The 22,717-nt window shown below is 49.5% G+C and overlaps 2 protein-coding genes across 10 annotated transcripts; one reads left to right on the top strand and one right to left on the bottom strand.

Annotated features, from left to right (window-relative positions):
• Positions 1–30: 30 nt before the first annotated feature.
• On the bottom strand, positions 31–13,717 carry rbck1 (RanBP-type and C3HC4-type zinc finger containing 1). Of its 9 annotated transcripts, none has more exons than XM_088607552.1 (14): positions 13,247–13,717; positions 10,177–10,291; positions 9,019–9,082; positions 8,466–8,610; positions 7,667–7,763; positions 6,963–7,161; positions 6,486–6,652; positions 5,837–6,010; positions 4,836–4,996; positions 4,031–4,142; positions 3,218–3,397; positions 2,594–2,692; positions 2,126–2,269; positions 31–1,461 (listed from the first exon to the last, which is right to left on the bottom strand). In XM_088607552.1, the coding sequence occupies exons 3-14, from the start codon at positions 9,059–9,061 to the stop codon at positions 1,381–1,383; spliced, it is 1,602 nt and encodes a 533-aa protein (XP_088463678.1). In that variant the 5' UTR covers positions 9,062–9,082; positions 10,177–10,291; positions 13,247–13,717; the 3' UTR covers positions 31–1,380. The 9 variants fall into 9 exon arrangements, with proteins under 9 accessions (XP_088463678.1, XP_088463677.1, XP_088463676.1 ...); XM_088607551.1 differs by having other exon boundaries at positions 9,019–9,098; positions 10,232–10,291; XM_088607550.1 differs by having other exon boundaries at positions 10,231–10,291; positions 13,247–13,716.
• Positions 12,318–22,070, top strand: maf1a (MAF1 homolog, negative regulator of RNA polymerase III a). The gene is made up of 7 exons (XM_088607562.1): positions 12,318–13,158; positions 15,080–15,208; positions 15,789–15,957; positions 16,695–16,816; positions 17,378–17,497; positions 18,120–18,218; positions 18,521–22,070. Exons 1-7 carry the CDS (start codon positions 13,076–13,078, stop codon positions 18,540–18,542), a joined length of 744 nt encoding a protein of 247 aa, XP_088463688.1. The 5' UTR covers positions 12,318–13,075; the 3' UTR covers positions 18,543–22,070.
• Positions 22,071–22,717: the final 647 nt, after the last annotated feature.

The following is a 22,717-nucleotide window of genomic DNA, read 5'->3' as shown; positions in this document are numbered from 1 at the left end:
ACGCTGGTTGAAAATACAACACTTTTCAGCTGGAGCTTCATTGGAATTTATTTTTTTAAAAGAGTAAACATCCTGCAGCTCTCACTTCCATCCAGTAGCTCAAAAAGCCAGGTGTATGGTTGTTATTAAAATGGAGCATTCTGAAAAATCATGCAACAGAAAAATCATATGTACAAATTGTAACGTGTTAACTGGGTATTGTAAACATGTCAGTAGGCGTGCTTTGGGATACTGCTATGTTTTCTACAAGGCAAGTAATTGAGAATCCCATCCCAGGACACATGGAGTCTTTCTAGGATGACTGTCCTGGGAGTACAGGCAATTGATGGGGCTCAAAAAATCCATTTTAGCAAAGTATTTTTTCCTGGAAACAAATGCCACCTTAAATTTTTTGAGAAACAAAACTCCCTGCACAAACACTGTAACAACAGAATGCTGAGAGACTGAAGTGATCAATGAGCAATCAGAATTTAAAATAACTTATGACAACTCGGGCCGTTTTTGGAACGGTAAGGTTTCAAAAACAGGTTGTCTGTGGCGATTCAAAGATAATGCTTTGTACTTTGACCCCTTCTCCCCTTTTAAGAAAATCAGCTTTTGCTTCCTATACAGAAAGTATAGGAAAGTATTGGTTTTAACCACATGGAGCCTCAGGACAAGCAAAGCCGCCAGACAGGATAAACCTTCCTAAGAGAGAGCAGATAAGGGGGGAGTATAATAGTGTTTTTTTTCCTGTTCTGAAATACATGTCTGGGTGGGGAAAAAAAGGGTCCGGATGCCCAGCAGATGTTTGAGCACAGCTGTTCCAGGGTGAACGGGCGAACTCACACCCACGAGACCGGATTCCGGATTCGGGAATTCCCCCTTGGTGCTCCGGGAGTCGATCCCCGTCAGGGATGCTCGGTACTAAGGGGGGTGGGGAAAGAAGATGCTGTAGTGAACATGGGGTACAGGGCTCGGCCCTCAGAGCGTCGGCCCCGTTCCTGGGGGAATCCGAGTCGGATATCGACAATTGGATTGGGGCCGAACTGGACTCCCGATTCGTGATTCGCCTCCCGAGGACTTTTTTTTTTTTTTTAATCCCTGATCCTACCGCTTTCGGTTTAAATTTCGGTTTTCATGGGACATTTCTTCCCGTTTCCAGCTCCGGGTAGTTCGTTATCCCCGCGGAGGCGCCGTTAGGAGGGCTGCCGATACCGGGGTCACAGGGATCTGGATTGGGGGGGTTCTCGGTCCTGGAGAAGTGGACAAGGGCCCCTCCTGCATGTTCCCCCCCCGCTCATCGTCTCCTAGGTCCAGATGATGGTGCTGTGAACGGCGGTGGGCGCTCTGGCCAGGCTCTCCTCTCTCTGCTCCGGCGAAGGACTTGGGGGGGGCATCTTAATGGCAGTTCTGGCAGTTGGGGTGACAAGGTACCCCGTTCACTCTGCATCTGCAGCCACCTGACGTGTCCCCCTGACCCTGCAGTCAAAACCAGAGCACTGTTGGAACACTGTGTAGTTGTGTGAAGGGATTCAAAACATCCTCTGTGCAGTGGAGGATTATCGGACATAAATTCATTCTCTATGGTGAATGGGAAACATGCAAAGGTTTATTCCCTGCTGAACGGAAAAGAACGTTGTCTCTCTCTTCTCTTTTCAGCAGGGAATAAACCTCTACCTGTTCCTTTGCAGCCTACACATGCTGACGCAGCTCCCTTCCTGAACTTTATGGCGTATGTTTATGTCTTAACCCCTTTGTCCTGGGTGAGGCTAGGTGTTTAAGAGAGAGACCACTGCAAAGTGTGTTAAATGTGTTCAGGAGTTGGACAACGATGGGAGTCCGTCTATAATAAAGCAATAATAATGTGAGAGAGGACTGGGGTCCTGCTGTAAGTGACCCTGCAGCAGCAGTTACTGATGCTCAGTTCACCTCATGGCCCCTGGAGTTCTCCCTGGATAAGTGAAGCAGCTGAGTTGTATTACTGTATCACCACTGGCTTTTAGATACCAACTTGTGAGGATCCATCACAGTCTCAGGGCAGCTTAAAAACCGTCGTCATGTCTTGGAGAAGTGCGCCAAGGAGTTGGGTAATTCTGGTAATACAGCGAGTAAAAAAAACAAACAAACAGGAAAGGCGTCTTGCCTGCGGCCCCCAGCGCGGCCCCCTGGTCACCCAGCAGATCTCCGTCTTGCACATCAGGCAGCAGATCCAGTCGCACCCGTCCTTCTTCTGCACGATGACCTGGCAGCGGGGGCAGTGCATGGCCTCGCCGCTCTCCACCATCGCCTGCAAGGCACAGCCCCGTCAGCCCCCGGGCCCAGACCAGCCCAGCCCAGCCCAGCGACCCCAGCTCAACATGGACAGCCTCAGGGTGGGGCAGCTTGGGGGGAAACGGCTATAGTGCGTCTAAACCCGGATTCTCCGCGAATCTGACGGAATCTTGTTAAATATGCAGCAATATAAGACACAGATTTGTCCAAATCTAGTAATGGTACATATAGGACAGTGAAATGAAGGAGGTACATCTTGGATTGACATGCACTGAGAGGGGGGGGGGAGAGGCTCTTCCGGAATGCGGAAAGCGAGGGGTTAACGCCGCCGGGTCCTGACCTTGAGCATCTCGCTGGTCTGCCTGGCGGCGACGTCGTTCTGGGCCCGGACGCGGAGGTCGTCCTGGTACTCCCTACAGTTCATCCCCTCGTGGATGGCCTGGCGGGCGGAGACAAAGCAGAAAAGCCCTGCGGTTTTGAGAGGCCCTCCGCGTACGGACCCAACCCTCCGCATCGCGCCAGCGGGACCCGTCGGGTACGAGCGAAACGTCTGCAGGAACGCGGGATTCGGATTCACGCGGTCTGAGCTGAAAGCGCATGCCCACCGAGGCCTGTTGGAGGACTGTGCAAAACAAAAGCTTCAGTCCAGCGCTGAGCTCTTCCCAACTGTGAACAACTGAGCCTTAACCCGACGTACTGTAAATACCTCTGGATCCCCTATTGCCACTCTGGTCTCACAGCAAACTGACCATCAATCGAGCATCTATTCAGTCTTCATTTAAACACAGCACTGGGTAAATATGGCTCCATGGCCGAAACGCTGAGCGTCTCCCTTCTGGACTGAGCTTTGGATCGTTCCCGTGTTGCTGGCTCCCTGCTCGAACCCCTGCGCTTGAAAGGGGTCGGCCTCATCAATACGCCTGTGCAGCCCGCGAGGTGGGGGGTGGGGGGAGGGGGCGGAGACCTTGCAGAGCAGGCAGTTGGTCTTCCCGCACAGCTGGCAGAGGAACTCGTTGACCTCGTCCTCGAAGATGCACCAGCCGGGGCAGTCGAGGGTCTTGCAGTGGTAACTGTTCTCGCTGCAGGTCTCGGCGATGCTCAGCCTCAGCTCCAGGAACCTCTGGTACTCCTCCGCCGACAGCAGCTGGGCCGGGGGGGAGGGAGAAGAGCAGAGACGTCAGGGCGGAGCGCTGAACGCTCCCCCAGGGAGAGGAGCAGAGGAGGAGGAGCGCTGAACGCTCCCCCAGGGAGAGGAGCAGAGGAGGAGGAGCGCTGAACGCTCCCCCAGGGAGAGGAGCAGAGGAGGAGGAGGGCTGAACGCTCCCCCAGGGAGAGGAGCAGAGGAGGAGGAGGGCTGAACGCTCCTGCCGGGAGAGGAGCAGCAGAGGGCTGAACACCACCATGACCTGCGGAGCGAGGGGCCGATCTGGGAGGCTGGCGTTCCTGCTGTCAGAACTGAGCAGAAAACCGGGCGGTTTCACAATCTCAAGATCTCAAGAGCACAGAAGGTCCTCTGCACGGGTTGTGCATGAGAAGAAACTAGGAAATTATAATTACACGTTAAGAAAAATACGAGGACACAAATCTTGAATAGCGATGAAATGACAGGCCGTGAGATCTGTGGGATGAAAGGCACTATATAAACGAAGGACACCATGGTTACTGTTCTGTATTTGTGCAGATGTAGCTATTCTACAGGACAGTTGGGTGGCCGGGGGGCTAAAATGAAGGTCCCCCGCTCCGGGCAGTAGGGTTACTTCCAGATCAGAGGACTTACAGATCGGATCTCCCGGTCCTGCAGTTTGCCGTTACAGGCAAAGTCATTGTCCGAGTAAGGACAGGCCACCTCCGCGTCCGTGCTGTTGACTATCGTCCCCTTCAGACAATCCCTGTTTGGGAGGGAGACAAGCAAGTTCTCATGACGGGGGGGGGAAGGACAGACAGATTGGACCTTTTGTGCATGCTTCAATTTGAAGAGTTTCCTTATAAGCAGAAAAGCATGTCAATAATTACCTTCCGGAGTTTCAGACAGGCAGGATTGCCATTGTATGTAATGGTTTCCATAAGGGACAATTATTCTAATACAGAGAACAGAATGCTTTTTGTTGTGTGTGTGACAATGAACTGCACATACATGTAAAAATTCTGCTTTAAGTGTGCTTAACATATACACTGGAAACATCAATGGGTGTCGCAGTGGTCGGTACGGCTGTTTCGCAACACTGAGGCCCTGGGTTCAATCCTGGGCTGCTACCTGCGTAGAGTTTGTACAGTATGTGCTCCCCACATTTACACGGGTAATACGTGCTGGTGGGTTAATTAGCTCCTGGGAAGACAGGCCCGGGTGCGTGTCTGTGTGTGCGTGTCCTGCAATGCCCTGGTGTCCCGTCCAGTGCACCCCCCTGCTCTGATCTCAGGCTCCGGCTCCCCCACAACTATACACTGGATGAAGTGGTTAGAAAATGAATGGATGGAAACATCAATACCATCGACAAGTCTATCCCTTGTTGTTTCTGTAAGTACGTACCACCTTTTAAGGTATAACTTTATTTCTGACCCGATGAAATGAAACGTTCTCATACTTGCAGAAGCTGTGCAGGCACTCGCGCAGCGTGGCGCCCTCTCCTGGCTCTATGAGGACATAGCAGATGGGGCAGTCAATCTGCAGCCTGTTAGGCACCAGGCTGTGCTGGTCCGTCTGCAGGAGCTCCTCGAAGTTCCTGGTGCGCTCCTCCTCCAGGGCCTGCCAGAAAGAGAGAGAGGCAGGTAGGGCAGTGCCACAGCAGCTATCTGGCAAGAATCAACTGCTGACACCCTGGCTCTTGCAGCAGGGCCCAGGGGCTCCCTCACTCATCACTTCTGTAAGAATCCTTAAATTCTCTGGATTACTTAACAAAACAGTTCTACAGGTGAACTGTAGCTATTTTTCTTCAAACGGATTATGTTCTCAGATCGCAGCTCTGTTTCTCTGGCCATTAACATTGGGACAGCCGTCTTGCTTCCAGTAGCTCATGACTATTGAAATGGCACAGTGCAAACAGCTTCTCCTCCTGCTGATTCTTGCCAGCCCTGTGTGAACACAGAGGGCTTCGAGGGGGATCACTGCAGCCCTCAGTTCGGTGCAGCTCAGCAGTAAGTGCAGGTATAGCGTCATCTACACAGCCATTCACTGCTAATCTGACGGAATTAAAGGAATGTCCTACACTGCCAGGGCAAAAGAACCAAACCCGTATGGTCTTGAACACAGAAGACTACAAGGGGACTTGAAACCAGGACTCAGAATCCTCAAAGGTGCTGACAGAGAAACACGAACCAGAGGACACAAGGGGGACCTGGGTGAAACTGCATTTTAAACCGGACAGAAGGCACTTCTGTACACAAAGGACTGTGGGAGTCTGGAACGTTGTTAAAAGCAATACCTTGGCTTCCTTCAAGCAACAGCAGGATCTGATCCTCGACTCGGTTTGCTACCGGCTCCCAGACGGGCCGGAGCTGAGCCGAACGGCGCCTCTCCTCTGTAGCCCCTCTCACTGTCTCAGGCCCGGTGTCGAAGGAGTGGAGGAGTGGCCAGGCGGGCTCCTACCTGCTGGTACAGCTGGCAGGCTGCCTCCTCCTGCTGCAGCCTGCGGGCCTCGTCCTCGTCCGGCTGGTAGACAGCTGGCACCTGGTAACCCGCCGGCCTGTCTGCGCTGCACATCTCGCACCCGGGCCGAGTGGGCTTGTTGACGAACGTGCACTGTGGGCACTCCCAGCCCGGCTGCACACAAGCACACAGGCGCTCACAGGGACTCCATTCAACACAATCCTGGCTGCTAACATTACTGCTGGCAATAGCACTGCAGGGACTGCTGCTGCTGCCCCTGCCACTGCCCCTGCTCCAGCATCTACTGCCACTGCCCCTGCTCCAGCATCTACTGCCCCTGCCACTGCCCCTGCTCCAGCATCTACTGCCCCTGCCACTGCCCCTGCTCCAGCATCTACTGCCCCTGCCACTGCCCCTGCTCCAGCATCTACTGCCCCTGCTCCAGCATCTACTGCCCCTGCCACTGCCCCTGCTCCAGCATCTTCTGCCCCTGCCACTGCCCCTGCTCCTGCTCCAGCATCTACTGCCCCTGCCACTGCCCCTGCTCCAGCATCTACTGCCCCTGCTCCAGCATCTACTGCCCCTGCCACTGCCCCTGCTCCAGCATCTTTGATTCGCTTTAATTCAACATGGTGCAGGTAAGCCCTACCTTTGGCTTTGGGGGTAGCATGGGTGGGGCCGGCAAGGCAGCACGTTTGGGGAGCAGTGGAGGTGGGGGTCCTGTGGCTCCCCTGTGCATATCCTCCTGCTTCTTGGCCTGCTTTATTCCCGTCGTGCCTCTGGGTTCAAGCACATAGCCCACAGCACTGATAATCTCTGCAAGAACAGAAGCAATGCCAGGAGAACAAAATAACCCTCAATAACGAACGACTTCTCATTCAAAGAGGAGCAAAAATAAGGCCAATCTTTCTCTAAAGCTTCCCCAGTTTTTAAAACATTAGTGTCTGACATCCTACAATGTCATAGTGAAACCCGTGGGTGAAACAGATTCTCTACATCGTTCTGCCAGTGTGTATTGAAGTAGTTGTAGCTCAAAGAATCCTTTAGTGTTTGTGAAGTAACCGTGGGGTGTTCTGCTGTTCTGGAGAGGTCAGAGGTCAGAGGTCAGGGGGTCGGGGTCGCTCACCGCCCAGGCGCTGCTGCTCCTGGTCGTACTGCTCCTGCTCCCGGGTGAGCTGAGCCTGCTGGGCCGATCGGATGTACAGGAAGGCGGCGTCTCCGTCTTTCCTCACGCCGAGGCTGAAGAGCGTCTCGGGACCCTGGGCCAGGCGCTTCCCGATCACCCAGGTCTGCAGGGAGGGGTGGAAGCCGTAGTCTCGGTTCACCTGCGGGGCGGGGGCATAGAGAGTCACCCCTCCACAGCTCCGATGATCAAGAGGCAAGGCGAGGCGCAGCCTGAGCTCACACAACTTTAACCCCTCAAGTGACACTATAACCTTGTAACCACAGACATGCTTTAAGGGCAATAATCAAAATATGGATCAGGTCCACCGTTCTGAGCATTTAAACAGCCTCATCTGTAAAATATCCATCCATTGGATACATCATGTGTGGGACGCTGGCCCATCTCCAGGCACACACACTCACACCAGGGCCCATCTTCCCAGAAGCCAATCAACCTGCCAGCGTGTCTGTGGGCTGTGGGAGGAAACGTGCAAACTCCACACAGACAGCACCCCGGGTCCGGAACTGGACCCAGGGCCCCAGCACTGCAGCACCACACCACCCCCAAACACAAGATGTCTGAATCTTCTTCCCTTTCTTTGCCTGACTGAGCTCATCCAGGAAGGCGATGAGAGGAGCAGGGGGTCAGCAGGGCTCATGTCATACCTTGTCTTTCAGCTCAGTGATGGTCATGTCAGAGGTCACCACGATGGCCACAGGAATGGAGGCGTCCGCCTGGGCATCTTCCACTCCCACCTTTAGTCTACGGGACAGAGGCACAGTCAGATGGCAACAAGCACGCGACAGATACTTCCATGATATCAGTCAGCTGACACTACACGGGGGAAAAGAGGAAATAATGTCTCCACATCTCCTGCTGCTGACTCATCAGGCATGGGCACTGCAGTGAGCCAACAGCACGCTCACTCCTAAAGAAATCCACCGTCTCTGCATGCTCCACTGTACAGCATATACCCAACATGGTGCACAGGAACGTTCAGTCATTCCTAACAGGTGGTTGACATGGGAATGTAGTGTAAATGGATTAACAATCTGTATACAACCTGACTTCTGAGATCATTCCTTCTGGAAAACTCCGGCAGCAATGTCGGCGATGCAATCTAAACACAGGCGCCTCAAGCAGGCGATGTTTCTTGAGGACTGGCACAGTTGTGTAGTCGTGAGGGTCTGCTCTTTCAACTGCCTTGTAAGGATTAACACCTTTAACAATCCGGATTGCCCCCTCAACAGGACTACAGACTGTGGGTGTTGGAGAGTTAAAGGTTCCCAGGGAACAGGCCTGGCAACTTGTTCCGGACACCCGCCACTCTTTGTGCGAAACGTGTCTCCTGTTCTTGATGCTGGACCCACTGGCCTGTCACTCCATCTGATTCCCCCCTGGCAAGGGGAGCCTGTGAACTTGGGGGTTCACGGCTACCCCACCTCCCCGCCTGTGCGGACTCACCTGATTTCTTCCTTAGGGTACACGTCCGGGGTGACCCTGACGCTCAGGGGGACCCGCAGGTCCGCCAGCTGCTCCACGCAGCGACACGCCCCCTCCCGGTCCCCGAGGCCGACGGCTGTGCCCAGGCTGGCGGCCAGCTCCTCCGCTGCAGGAAGAGGAGAGCAGGGGCTGTGGCAGAAAGGCATTTTTAAAAACGCCTTTTTTATTCTTACTGAACACCTGCTCATGGGGGTCAAGCTACTTGTTTTATTAGCCTCAGCCTCTCCACAAACAATCCTCTATTCTCTCGGGGTGGGGGGAGCAGACTTGTGGACTCACACCTCCCCCTGAAGTCGTGCAAGCGATTGAGAGGAGGGTGAGCAGGGACTGGAGGAGCAACGCGTCTCTCACTGACATCACTTCCTCTCACAGGGAGATTCCCCCCCCCCCCCCTCCCCTTGGGGACCAATCACAGCCTTGTATCCCGGCGGCGTTCAGCCAATCATACGCCACCGTTACTGGACATCCGGTGGGACAGAAGGGTGACGGCAAGCTGAGCACAGAACACGCTTACCTTCTTGCAGGGTCTCGGGACTGAAAGCAGCAGGAGTGGCCATTGTTTTCAATTAACAGCTCCTCTAAACCGAAAAAGTCCAAATTAAGAAAACAACACAAAGTCACGTCTGGAAGTCTGAAATTTCCTCAATTTTAAAAACATAACCGCGCAGCAACTTACACTTTAAAGGGCAATACCTAAAAATAGTGTCATGATAAATAAAAGTGTTACATAATTAACAAGCATGTGCATGTCACGCGTCATCTAGGCGTCAATAATTTATCATCCATCGCGAGTTACTCTAAATAAAACATCAACACACCTCAAGAATTAAAGTTGAAAAGTAAATAACACTCATTTCAATGCACAGCATCTGTGAGCAACCCAGGGCTCGTGTAAACCTTTAACTTCACAGGGGGAACACCCGTTTGTAAAACAACAAAGGAAAATCCAAAGCGATATATATTCGGAGGGTCTCGCAGTGCAGCCGGAGACTCTGCACAGAGACGCGCCGTCTCGAGGCTTACCTCTGACCCGGCCCGTGCCGACGCGGAGAGGCACGCGGAACACTTGGGCGTGATATACAATATCGCACAATAACGCAACACTGTACTTCTCCCCAAAGCGAGAGGGTTGCATTTATTTAGCCAAGAACGGATTGTCCTCCGTTACTGTGGTCGTGACTTAACCAACAACCGGAGGAAATGAAACAAGTTGTGAGAAACGGCTATTTTGGGCAGTTCCTGCAAACTGGAGGTTTAGAACTCAGCGGTTGGAGAGATTATTAAGCGCACTGTTACCTGTCCCCCCCATAGCACAGTAGAGGCAAATATACAATATCAATAAGGAAATAATTATCAATAATAAAACTCCCATTCAGCAAGAAGAGAGATGAAGGAATCATTTCGAAACCACAGTTTCGAAAAGCAAATGACCAAATTCTTCATCAGCTGCCAGGCGCTTCCGCAAGGTTTCGGTGGAGGAATGACACATTATTGACATTTATTTTTTAATCCTACTTTGTCGAAATCACCCGCTAAAACAGCACGGGAACTACCTAGCGTTTTTTTTTTCCGGGAGTCTTTTTTTCCTGCGTTACCCAGTAAACAACCACCAGAGTCACGACATTTCCCCGAGTTAACAAACGGTATTGTTTAAGACACAAGTTCAGTTTACTTTCTTTCCCTCCTTCTTAAATCATAGCGCAAACGTCAGTCTGGAAACTTGTACCTCCGCTGTCCTGCACCTTCATAAAGGAGTCTGTCCGACCACCCGGAGCACCGTCTGTATTCTGAAATGAAAAGTGAAACGAGCTTCTGCACCAGGAAGTTTCTGATTTAAAGGAACCCTCGTGTACCTACAGGGGAAGATCTCAAGCGGAGCAGCTCCGCACACAGCAAGCAAGGTTTCTCCCACGTCCATGCAGCGCTATCCCACTGCCTGAATAACGTTAGAACAGTCGTCTAGTGATGTATTAGGAAGCGAATTCGAACGAGGGCTTTTGCAACAGCGATTTAAGATCCAGGAACTTACGTCGCATAAATCCCTGGAACATTATGAGCGCAATAGTGCCACAATGCTCATCTTGGACATGGAACCGAGCTCTGGTAAACTACAGAAACATCTCGTCGCAAACTATTGTTTTTACCACGATATACAAGAGGATCGCTGCACAGCTGTCTTGCAATATTGACCGCCGATCTGTCCGAAGTAACCTTTCTCCTTCTCGCACTCGTGTACGGGGCGATAGTATTCGGAACAAGTCCCTCCTTCGCAAAGGACTGATCTTTGTGAAGCCAGAGCTTTAAGAAGGAAAACCGTTTAAAAATAGCAGAAAGTTCGGACTCCGTGCTAGACTGTCCCTAATTCATTTATTCCCTTTTTTTAACTGTAGAATATTGGGCAGCCAGTTTTTTTCTCCTTACTGAGGAGTTTTTGGTTTCTGGTCTTTTCTGTTCTGTGTTCGCAACACATAAGGTCACTTGCTTTGTAAAGCGCCTTGGTGCAACCTTGTTGTGAAAGGCGCTATATAAAAATATACCACCTGGGAGACACACAGCGGCCATTCTGCACCGGCAGCCCCACGCACAACAGATATATTGGACACGTGAAAAACTGCACCAGATGAATTAAAGAGAAGCTTTAGGACTGCACAACACTCAGGCAAAAAGCACACCGCCGTTTTCCTAGCTGAGCGTAACCCTTGTGAAAAACGTGCATGGCCTAAATATTTAATCAACTTTATTTTACCTAGTTCCTTTAAAAGCAATGTTCTCAAAGCTACCCAGGGCATTAAAAACATCACAATAAAATTAAATTAAAAATCTGATAACCAAGTAGGTTCAAAAGATGGTACAGGTTTTGAGGCACCACTTAAAAAGCACCCACTGTGGTGACTACGTCTCTCCACCATCGCGTGTGGGGTGACACAAGAAACACGGACACAGTGAACTCGAGGCACCCGAGCAAAGGTCGGCTGAGGTGCGATTATCAGATCCAGTTATCTGCAGCGCTGAAGAGTCCTATATACAGTTTTCGTCCCTAAAACCAGTTCCCTTCAATCAATCAATCAATCAAAGCTGATTTATCAAAGGCACAACAATACAGCGTACAGCAGTAGTTCCAGGCAATGAAATGTCTTTTCTGCGAGCTCATCGTGCAATGAAAATTGAATTAAATAAACCCAAGACAGAGCTCAACATAAATAGAGCTGCGATGTGTCGTCCAGGGTGTATGCAATACATTATGTCCAGGTAGTGCAGTATGCCGAATACAGTGAAAAATGTACGTCCGTGTAGCCATTACGGGTGATTTGTTGAAGGAGCTGCAGCTTGGCTATTTAGCTGCCTTATTGCCTGTAGGTAGAAGCTGTTCCGTAATCCGTTAGTCTTTGACCGAATGCTTGGATACCGATTACCGGACGGTAGGAGAGAAAACAGTTTGCAACTGTGATGACTGGTGTCCTTGAGAATGGACCTGGACTTATCCAATAATCATATAGAGCCTAAACCTAAACAGCAACCCCCCAAATAATATTTTTTTACTTCATAGAATGAGCTGTACTTTTAATACGTGTAATTCAGAGTTGCAATTCACTCACTACATTAAGTTGGGCGAGTAAACCAACACTGGATCACGTCCAGCCAATTACGATGTTAAGATAATATTCAGAACTATTTATATTCTGTATAAACTGAGAAGTTATTTAGCGGACACCCACTTTTCATGAATACAGAAATGTTTAGAATTTAATTTGACAGATTTAGACATTACCCAGAAGCGACACCCGGAGGTGGACGACAGGACTGCGGGTAGTTTAAGCGAAGAAAAAAGGAAATTATCCGAACAGCGAGAGGTTGTTTGGAAGTACGTCAGATTAGGTCGGACTGTCTAAACGGTGAAAGACATTAAAAATAAAATCAGAAGGTTTTTCGCAGCAAGTCAGTGGTTGCAGCGAGGGCTTTCGTAAGCCTGGGATTTCCCTTTGAATCCCGTTCAAAAAGCTGGGATGTGTAATTTTGCGTTAAATTTCAGTTTATTCAATGGCAGGTATTGGAAATTTCACAGTAAAAAGGAAGACATTTTTATTAGACACAGAAGTGTCTTAAGCCTTCGACAGAGATCGTTTCCGCGTCCGTAAACTGGTATTTTGTCTCTTTTGTTTCTTTACCGCAGGCTGCTAGCCTTACATACATTTTTTGCTTTTGAATTGAGAGCGGCTGCTGAGCGGGAGCCGACCCGGCGAGAGCGCTTTCGAACTCGGTGCGAGCTTTAACTTGAGCAGGCGGCTTTAGGGGACGGGGTAGGCCCAGAAGTTGCAGCGCTGCGTTTCGTGTCGTCGAGAGTTGAGGAGACCGAAACATCGAAGAGGGTTAGGTTAAAACAATAACAACGCAAGATAAAATTTGGATGCACACTTTGTATTTTTTTCCCCCCCAAGGCGCTTAAAAAAATGAACATGATTGGTCGAGCACAGGTTAGGAGACGATGCGAATGAACTAATTCTTGTTTTAAAAGATCTGAACTGCGGTACTTCTTTAGATGTAAACATTGCTTTTGCCGAATTGACGATAAGATGAAACTCCTGGAAAACTCGAGCTTCGAAGCTATGAACACTCAGCTCACGATAGAGACTGGGGACTGTCAGATCATCGGACGGTGAGTTTTACAGTCGCAAACCTCTCCGATACGCGACACGCAGGGACGGCGAGTTTTTTTTTTGCGTGGGTGACGGGAAGACCTTTACCTCTTCTCGATCTTCAGCTGAGCTCTTGAACCTTCTTGATAGCCTGTGACGGGTTGAGGTAGCAGGCTGTTACAAACTGAGCGATATTTATTGCCGTAGCCCTGTGTTTAGGACGCCAGCAAAAAAAAAAACAAACACTACATGTTTGTTTTTTTAAGTGTTTTTACTAGCACTGCATTCATGCACTCTTATAACTCGGTTGAAGTTATCGCTTCTCCCGAGTTAATCGGTAATCCGTCTACAATCTAAGATAAAGTTGTCTGGCAAGTAACGGAAAAGTCGCCCGAGGGCTGGAGTCTACCATACTTGAGGGAAACAGTTAAGTCCCACTGCAGAGCAGTTTGGCCTGTTCTTGGCTCCAGTGCTCCTATCGCAGCAGGAAAAAGAAAAGCATCGCGGTTTTTTCTTAGGTCTGTGCTCCCCGCAGCTCCCTGCCTGTGTGCATCTGTCATCTCGCAGCCCTAGAGACCAGCCCTGTGAGCTGTGGTTTGTACAACCTGAACCGGGTCAGGCTCCTATGCATCGTGAATTCGTTCACCCTCTCCTGGGTCTTTAATTTCTGGAGCCTTGGTTAAGTGGGTAAAAGCCCCGTGCAGCCCAGCACCTAATTAGTGCAGCTAATTAATCAAGAGCTCGGTTGTGAGGACGGAGAGAGGGGAGAGAGTGCTTTTGCTCAAAGGCCTCCTGCTGTGCACCAGGAATCTGTCTGTGATGGGTGTCAGACTCCTTATTTACTCATCCTAGCCCAGTGGTTCCCAATCCCGGTCCTGGTGACCCACACACCCTCAGTGACATCATCAGACCCTGCATTGACTTTTTTTAACAATAAGAATGAATGTGATCTGTTTGTTCCCGACTCTGACACCGTGTTGGGGCTTTAACTGTTGTGTTTTGTAAGTGAAATAAAATCCCAAACGTTGGACAAGAAACAAAATGCAAATATTCCAATGAAGCAACTTCTTTAAATCAATGAAGGCTCTGATTATCTCATGAAGGCGGGCTGGAGCGAAGCCCCTTGTCCATAATGCCCCCTGCTGGTGGGTCACTTCCAGTTGGGCTCGCTGTCTGCTAGCCTATTCTCTATCAGAGATGGAGAAACTGCAGCAGGTGTCTGCTCTAGTTTCCTCTAATTGAACAATTGACCCGGTTTATCTTAGTCAGACAGGCCTGTATAGAGCATGTTCCCTCAGGTCTTGTGCAGTTGCTCACTTTAAACTTTTCATTAGAGGTACAGTTCCTTCTAAAGCACCTCGGAGCCAAGTTAAAGGTACTGCGCTTATGCAGTTAATTAAATAACTGGTTGCACTGTGTAACGGGGATCACTAACGAGTCTGAGTGCTCCTGATGCGGTCAGCAATAGTGCAGCCCCTTCTTCAGTGAACAGCTCCAGCGCTGTGGGGTTTCATTTCACCTCTTAATCTAATCGCTTGCTTCGCTAGACCAGTTTTAACGCTGTTAATGATTTAAGGAAACCTGTTGGACTCTGGTCCTGGAGGACTGGGTGTGTCCCCCTATGCTCTGACTTGTGAAGTAAGGAAAACCCAGAATCTCTGCATGGGAAACTCTTCTGGGATGTTCACAGTGCTCTCAGTTCTGAGTGATGCAACTTTCTTAGGACTTCGGATTTGAGCAGTATGGGAGAGAACGTTGTTCAAATAAAAAAAAAAATAGTTGGATTGGTTTGAAGTTCGCAGCTGGATTGGAGGTTTTAGAGAATAAACCGGCAGGGTTTTTTTTTTTCCCCCCCTGGGGTTACTGGGTAGTGTTGAGTTCAAAACCACTGAGATGGGGAAGTGTCAACATCTCCTCTGCTGCTCCCTTGTTGTTCCACAGGATCGAGAGCTACTCATGCAAAATGGCCGGGGAAGACAAGCAGATGTTCAAGCAGTTCTGCCAGGAGGGTCTGCCCCACGTGCTCGAGGCCCTCTCCCCCCCACAGACCTCAGGAGTCAGCCCCAACAAGTAAGACACCGGTGGGGGCAGCAGGGCTCAGGGTTCCGGACTCGTAACTGAGAGGTGGGGAATCGCTGTGGTGCCCTTGAGCGAAGAACTTCACCTGAGCTCAGTCCATCCATTTTCTAACTGCTGTGTCCAGGACTGGTAACATGGGGGAGCAGGGGCCTATCCCAGCAAGCATCGGGCGCAAGGCAGGGTACATCCCTGGATGGGACACCAGCCCATCGGAGGGCACCTATTGACACACACCCACTCACACCCGGGCCAGTCTTCCCAGAAGCCAGTTAGCCTGCCAGTGTGTCTTTGGACTGTGGGAGGCAACCACAGGGGAGGCGAGGGGAACATGCAAACTCCACACAGACAGCACCCCAGTAAACCTTTACTTGTTCCTTTGCAGCCTACGCATGCTGACGCAGGTCCCTACTTGAGTGTCTGGTAGAGTAGCAGAAATCACTGTGTGTACTCCTTCTTCTCGGAGATCCGGGGGAGAGCTGGGAGGAGCGAACCGCTTGGGGGAGCGTGAGGCGGGCAGGAGCGGACACTGACCGCTCCGTTGTCGTCGTTGTTGTCCGTTCCTCCCCGTCAGGCTGAGCCACAGTCAGAGCGGAGACGAGGGCGAGGGCCCCCTGTCGGACAAGTGCAGCCGGAAGACGCTCTTCTACCTGATCGCCACGCTCAACGCCTCCTTCCGCCCCGACTACGACTTCAGCCGCGCAAAGAGCCACGACTTCAGCCGGGAGCCCAGCGTCACCTGGGTGAGGGCGCCGCCGCCTTCGCGGGCAGCTGGGCCTCAGTCTGTGTTAACGCGTCCGTAATAGATAGATAGATACTTTATTGATCCCGTGAGGGAAATTGCAGTGCAACAGCAGCTTAACACACACAACACAGCCACAGTGTAACGAATTATATAATAATAGTACAATACATACAATACAATACAAGAGTTACTCACAGTCCGGACACACAAGAGCAAACTAGAACAGAACAGTACACAGAAAATCGTATCACACATATGAATATAAATATAGATGTAAATATAGATATAAATGTATTGCATAGGTCCCTGGCATATATTGCACAAAAGTGGTTGTAAACGGGGAAAAAGAAAAAGAAAGAGAACAGATGTAGCAGTAGATGTGTAGATGCGTTTAGTCCAGAAACAGGTCACTGTCGATGTTGCCTCTGCCAAGACGTAAGGTGGATGCGTTGTACAGTCCTATGGCAGACGGCAAGAATGACCTCCTGTAGCGCTCCCTGTCGCCCCGTGGATGAATCAGGAATTATAAATCGTTTTAGTTTTCTCTTTTCGCGCGAGTAAGCGGGAGTTGAAATCTCTTTTTTTTTAATCGGACATGCCTTTTAAACGGGCTGTGAACTGGCGGTGTGTGGAAGGCATGGACCTGGTGCGTGCGTGTGCGTGCGTGCGTGCGTACGTGTGTGCGAGCAGGTTGGACGTGCGGCACACGCAGTAGCTCTGCCTTCTGTCTCCCAGGTGGTGAACGCTGTGAACAGCAGCTTGTCGTCCGTGGCCGGAGGGGAGTTCAGCCGCCTGCAGCCTCAGCTGTGGCAGGCTATCGACGACGAGATCTGCCTCTCTGAGTGCGACATCTACAGGTGCGCCCCTCCTGATGAAACCTCTTCCCCTGTAGATGGCGCTGTGTGCGTGTGTGTGGGGTGCCTTCCTTTTTTCCCAAGATCAATAAATATTTCACATTATTACCCTCATTTAGCTATGTCTTTCAAAATAATTTTTCGGCACACTTGCAAGGTACGGTAGCTGATAATTAAAGTGTTGATCAGATAATCTTATGGGGGAGATGAATGACACAGATTAGGGGCACCAGGCTTTGGCATCGTCAGCTGTGGTCTCAGCAGAACAGCGTCTCATCCAGACGCCAAAAAATCTTCTGTCCCATTTGAAGAGCTTCCATGGATCTGCGCTAGTCTGCTGAGATGTTCTGTGCTCCCCTTGTCTGTGTTCTTTTGCTCCCTGTTGTAATTGTTTCCCAGTTAACTGTTTACTGCGTGCTGGGCAGCAGTGCTAAAGCGTTTGCCATGTGTTTGCTGTGCTCCCCGGTTTCGTTAAGACGCATCAGACACAGAGATGTTTTTCTCGATACTTATACGCTCAGTAGTTTTTCAAACATGTCCGCAAATCGCTTGGTGACTCTGCAGCTATAACCCAGACCTGGACTCTGACCCGTATGGAGAGGAGGGCAACCTGTGGTCCTTCAACTACTTCTTCTACAACAAGAGGCTGAAGAGGATCGTCTTCTTCACCTGCCGCTCAGTCAGGTGAGGAGCAGTTGCTGTACTGTGTGTGTGGGTGTCGCTTGGACAGGAGGAGGTTGCTCCTGCATCTATGGTAGTTATATTCCAGTAATGTTCAGCTGGCATGCCCAGCCTTGGTCCTTCTAGAAATCTGTTACTTATTAGTTGAATCTCTGTGTGATGGGTGCTGAGCTGCGCCGATGTTTATCTGTCCTTGAGGACAGCAGTCTAGAAGGCTGGAAGAGTGCTCCTTTTAGTCCAGCTCCCTGTATTGTTTATCTGTGGTATCCCCTCTAGTCACTGGCCACAGGGGTGGACAGGGTGTGGTGGGTGGAGAAGCAGTAGTCTGCTCTTTATGTGCAGTGCAAGAAAAGACCCTCATGTCTCTGGAGTATAAAATAGCCAACGCAAACAAGCGAGTGAAATAATTAACTCTGGCCAACAGTCGTTTCTGGGTGTGGTTCCCCGTTACGCCCCTGCTTGCTGGGGTGGGAGAGGACACAGGGGTCTCTCCTACACCTCTCTAGTTATCGGTTAAAGAACCGAGGGGCGAGGTGTGACAGTGTTCTGCAAAGGGGTGGACTGGAAGGTCCTGAGGTCAGGCAGCACTGGCCTGTGGCTGACCTCCCTCTTCTCCTGTGTCCAGCGTCTTCATGGCCCCGCGGGACTCGGGCCTGGGCAACGACCTGGACCTGGAGCTGGAGGAGGGCAGCTACGAGGAAGAGGAGAACATGGACGAAGAGAGGTGGGCGCACTTGTCGGGGTTGATCCCTGCACTGCTGGCGGCCCTGGTGGGCAGCCTTTCAGAGGGGTCACTCTGGATCGTGCGGCCCGCCGGCGAGGACTCCAAGCCCGGCTACCGTTGGTCGGTCGGCAGTGTGTGTTTTACAGACGCCCCAGAGTGTAAAACGTTGGTCGGTCGGCAGTGTGTGTTTTACAGACGCCCCAGAGTGTAAAACGTTGCTCCCTCTGCCGGCTGCAGGCTGGGTGGCGCGTGTTGGGCTCCACGTGCTGCTGACCTGCCGCTGTTTCCCTTTCTCTCTCCAGGTACGGCGCACTGTGTGCTTGAAGCTGCTGGTAGGAGCGATTGCCAGCTGTTCTGGACGGGCGTGCAGAGCTCTGAGATAGCAGCGGCCAGACCTGGAGGCCACCAGCATTTCCTTTACCATCTGTTCCACAAGCACATTTACTGTTGGTTTCGGAGAGAGTGAAGCTTATCTTCTGTACACAGGGGCGTGTGAGCCTAGCGTGGTAAAACCCAGTCTTGTCTCTGTTTTACTGTTTTATCTCTTGCACTAGTCTAAAAATTCACTTTTTTGTTTTTTAAAACATATTTCGTATTCCTTATGTTCTATTGGAGAACCAGGCATATGGAAGAATAGAGAAAGAACATGTAAGAATTGAGTGTCTTGCTCAAAACAGCAGAACTCCGATATGTTGTGGAGAGGCGAGGCCTAGGCGTGTTCTGACAGCCCTTGAGAGAAATATTCCCTTCTGTGGGAGTGGAACGAAAGCCCAGGAAATTTTGTTCAAAATATTTTTATTGGACTGAAGTGTAATTTCCGGGGGGACTTTGAGAGTCTTTGCTGTTTTCCTGATGTTTGTATTATCCAGTGTTGATATTTTTCCATTTTTTCCTGTCTTTTTTATTAAAACCCATGTGTTCTAGTTACATTTTAATCCTAAATTCAAGTATCTTTTTTGTCACAGCTTGTAATGTTATCTTTTTATTAATAACATAACAGGCTGTGATACTGTTTGTCTACAGCTTAGATGAGAGAGGCAGAAAAGACTTTGTGGTGCACACAAGTTCAGACACTAGGTGTCACCATAGTTGCATTTCGTTGTTTGTTTAAAGAGAAGGCAGCGTCTCCTGATTTTCTTACTATATGAATAGTACAGTATTGTGTTTGTCTTTTCAAACACATGAGCAGGGCTTAATAGAAGCTGTGATTGTAGGAAATGCTTTCCCTATGATACTGCAACATTGTGTAGCCCTGGAGTGCTAAATCTCTATTTTGGAATTCAGAGAGTTGAGGAAGTAAAGGAACAACCAAGCGTTGCGCCCTGTACTCTTGCACTGGGCATGCTGTGTAGATTGCCAATGCAATTGTTTCTCACCTGATTTACTTCTAAGAAAAACATGTCTGGCATTTCAAAAGATGTGCCGGTTACAAAGTTCCAGACTGCTTTGCGTAAGCATGCTCTTTTCTCCTGCAGCTGTAGAGGAAGTGAAAGGCCGTCTTTGCCCGTGAAATCTCTTTTCTTTTTTATTTCTTTGATCTTTTCGGTGGTTTAATGAGACGGGATATTTTTACACCTTGTACAGGGGCATTGACACATTGCCACTCTCGGGGGGGGGGGGGAGAGAAGTGATCAGGTTGTTTTAAAACCGTGAATCGCGCTGTCAGACCGATTAATCTCGTAGGGAGTTAAACTGTGAGACAGCGCAGCTCTGCAGGGCTTGAGTGCGAGACCCACGCTGCACTTGTACATTTTGCTCTATGGCCTGTACACTGCCTTGGCCTATCCAAGTAAGCCGTATTAACATTTTGTTAAGTTATTAACATTGTCGCTCTATGGCACAATACCACGCAGAAAAAGCATGTGGGTGCAAGCATTGCAGTATTGGGCATCTTGGCCTTATGTAGTGTGCAGTGCCTAGCAGAGCACCTCATGCAGCAAGCTGTTCTGTGCATGTATGTAAGTCTGCGGTAGTATGGAGTAATATTAAGAGCTCAGGGCTCCCAAGTTAGAGGCCTGTGGGTCCAGTCGCTCCTCTGTCCTGCTGTACAAATGGGTCCCCAGCCCGACGTTTTAAACGGGCATGTGCTCTTCATCGACTCCCATAGTATGGGATTAAATGAATTATGGAGCTGGCCAAGCCCACTTTGCTCTGAGCAGGGGTTGTCATCGGCACCTGTTCATTTTTTAATGTCAGCATGCATGATCTTTCTAGAATCATATGGAAGCACTGTACCCATATTTACAGGTTTAGGGGGTCACTGTCTTGGAAGCATTAATCTCATTCGACACTTTTCTGCAATAGATGGTGATTATGCATTGTGCCACAATTATATAGGCTAAAAAACTGCGACCATTTACTGAGTTGCATTAATTGTATAGAATGGACATAGTAAATGTCATATACAAATCCTAAACATTGAAACAGTCCCTACATTAACATTGTAGGTAGCAGTCTGTAATGTTTTGGTATTGAAAATAGCTAGACCTAATGTTGAAAATAGGATGAGACCCACTGGATAGGAAGTGGTGGTTTTAAGAAACCAGGACTCTGTGTAAATGCGATGTTTGCTTTGTGCAGTTCTGGGAAGCCTGAGCTGCTTGTATTCTGTAATAGTGTAACCAAATGCAGTCTGTTATTAAACCTGCTGTCACACAGCTAGTTGTGCTGTGATTGAAATATCCGTCAACTTCATACATATGTCAACTCTGTAAAATGGGTCTTGCTAGTTAAGACGCACATGGTGTGTGCAACAAAGCCATTTCTGTGTGTCTGATGGAAAGTTTCATTGTGTTTTTGTACTTTAAAAAATTCAGCTCGGCTCCTATGCTGCATGTTCACAGTTGTTGTGTGCCGTTACCGTGATAAACTACTGTCAGCTGGGACTTTTGACAAAAATCTTTAAATATTGAGTTTACTGAAATCTGTGCCGGTTCTTTGTTTCAGCTGCCTTCTGCTTGTTGGCAGCTGTGATGAATGAATTTGTGGTTTATCATACCATAAAAGGTTGCAGGTGTCTGGAGACCCCATGTGGACTCAGGTGGCACAGGAGTTCCTTCTTGTCTGGCAGATAGAATGCTGCAGCACATTCTTTGCAATAAATAAACAGGTCTGTGACAAGACGTTTTTTCTTTTTAATCCAAGGAGTGCAAGTTTCTGAATTCCTCCGCTCAGTCTGTTGCTGAATGTGAATCTTGACCGTTTTGAGTGATCAAGAAACAGTCCGGACATCATGTCTGGGAGGAAACACTCGGTAGATCGGTGGTCTGTTATAGCCTCTTAATCTGAAGGCGGCATTTTGGTGTACATTTTATTCGTGAAGCAGGTATTTAGAGTTACCCCAAAGACATTGGATTCTAAGTTGGAAGACGTTTGTGCTCATCTCAGCCACATGTAAGCAGTGTGAGAATAAACACTTTTTATTCAGTTTATAGAGTGACAGGGGGCTGGAGGCTGGAGCTGTGGTTGGACTGGCCCAGTATCACAGTAAGCGGCACTGGGCTGTTCAGAATATGTATGTGCACTTTGCCCTCATTTGCAAAGTGCAGTTCTCAAGAACTACATGCATGTTGAAAACCTAAGAGTGTATTTCTCACAATTGTGTTTTTTTATACCTTGGATTTTTTTTTTGAATGAGGAAAAATTGTATGCGTTTCTCAAGCTGTGCACTTTTATGTTTTTTTAACCCTGTTGGTTCTGTGTATGTAACATGGACAGAAGTGCTGTCTCCCTTCTTGCGCAGCTTTATTACAGGTGTTTATAAACTCGTTTATTTTGTCGTCTTCTATGTTTGATGCATTTTTCTCACATCTATATTGTTTTAGAAAAAAAATAAATGTGTGTAAAACTAAAGCTTTTTGTTTGCAGAAATAAAATTTTCAGTCTTATTCATTACCAATGCAGGTGGGTCATCACTTGCCATCGCAGGGCCATAGCCCAGAAAGCAAGGAGATCGTAAATCCGTGAGCCTTTCAGGAGGAGTGACGACTACGATCAAGCATTTTTCCAGAAGATAGTCGTCATCCCTGCATGAGCTCCTATTGCGGTATCTGGGTCATCAGCTCAACCCGGCTGTAGGCCATCAGCTGGTGTTGGTCAGCCACTTGTGCTCGCTCTGTGTCTGCAGTGCTCATTGTTCTCATTTCTCAGGGCGGAGCGGTGGCTCTGTGGCTCAGGATCTGTGCCTGTGGCTGGAAGGTTGCCAGTTCAAATCCCGCAGCCGGCAGAGGAATCCTACTGTGTTGGGCTCCTGAGCAAGGCCCTTAACCCCAACTGCTCCAGGGGCGCCGTATAAATGGCTGACCCTGCGCTCTGACCCCCAGCTTCTCTCTCCCTGTCTGTGTGTCTCATGGAGAGCAAGCTGGGGTCTGTGAAAAAACAATTCCTAATGCAAGAAATTGTAAAGGGTTAATAAAGTGATGATGTTATGTTGTTGCTGACTGAGGCTGACCCACAGCCAGCGGCTCACTCGGGAGTGGACCCCCCCCACATGCCAACCC

This window comes from Lepisosteus platostomus, chromosome 15 (genome assembly GCF_059453375.1).
Source record: "Lepisosteus platostomus isolate fLepPlt1 chromosome 15, fLepPlt1.hap1, whole genome shotgun sequence".
NCBI lineage: Eukaryota > Metazoa > Chordata > Actinopteri > Semionotiformes > Lepisosteidae > Lepisosteus > Lepisosteus platostomus.
Note: the sequence above shows the minus strand (reverse complement) of the source record. Positions and strands in the feature narration are given on the sequence as shown.

Coding starts and splice junctions, on each gene's coding strand:
- rbck1 (XM_088607552.1), bottom strand. CDS start 9,061: ATGGCCACTCCTGCTGCTTTCAGTCCCGAGACCCTGCAAGAAG. Junction 3,398..4,030: donor AGGACCGGGAGATCCGATCT/GTAAGTCCTCTG, acceptor CCCCCGGCCCAG/CTGCTGTCGGCGGAGGAGTA. Junction 2,693..3,217: donor CCAACTGCCTGCTCTGCAAG/GTCTCCGCCCCC, acceptor TCCGCCCGCCAG/GCCATCCACGAGGGGATGAA.
- maf1a (XM_088607562.1), top strand. CDS start 13,076: ATGAAACTCCTGGAAAACTCGAGCTTCGAAGCTATGAACACTCAGCTC. Junction 16,817..17,377: donor TCTGAGTGCGACATCTACAG/GTGCGCCCCTCC, acceptor GTGACTCTGCAG/CTATAACCCAGACCTGGACT. Junction 18,219..18,520: donor GAGAACATGGACGAAGAGAG/GTGGGCGCACTT, acceptor TTCTCTCTCCAG/GTACGGCGCACTGTGTGCTT.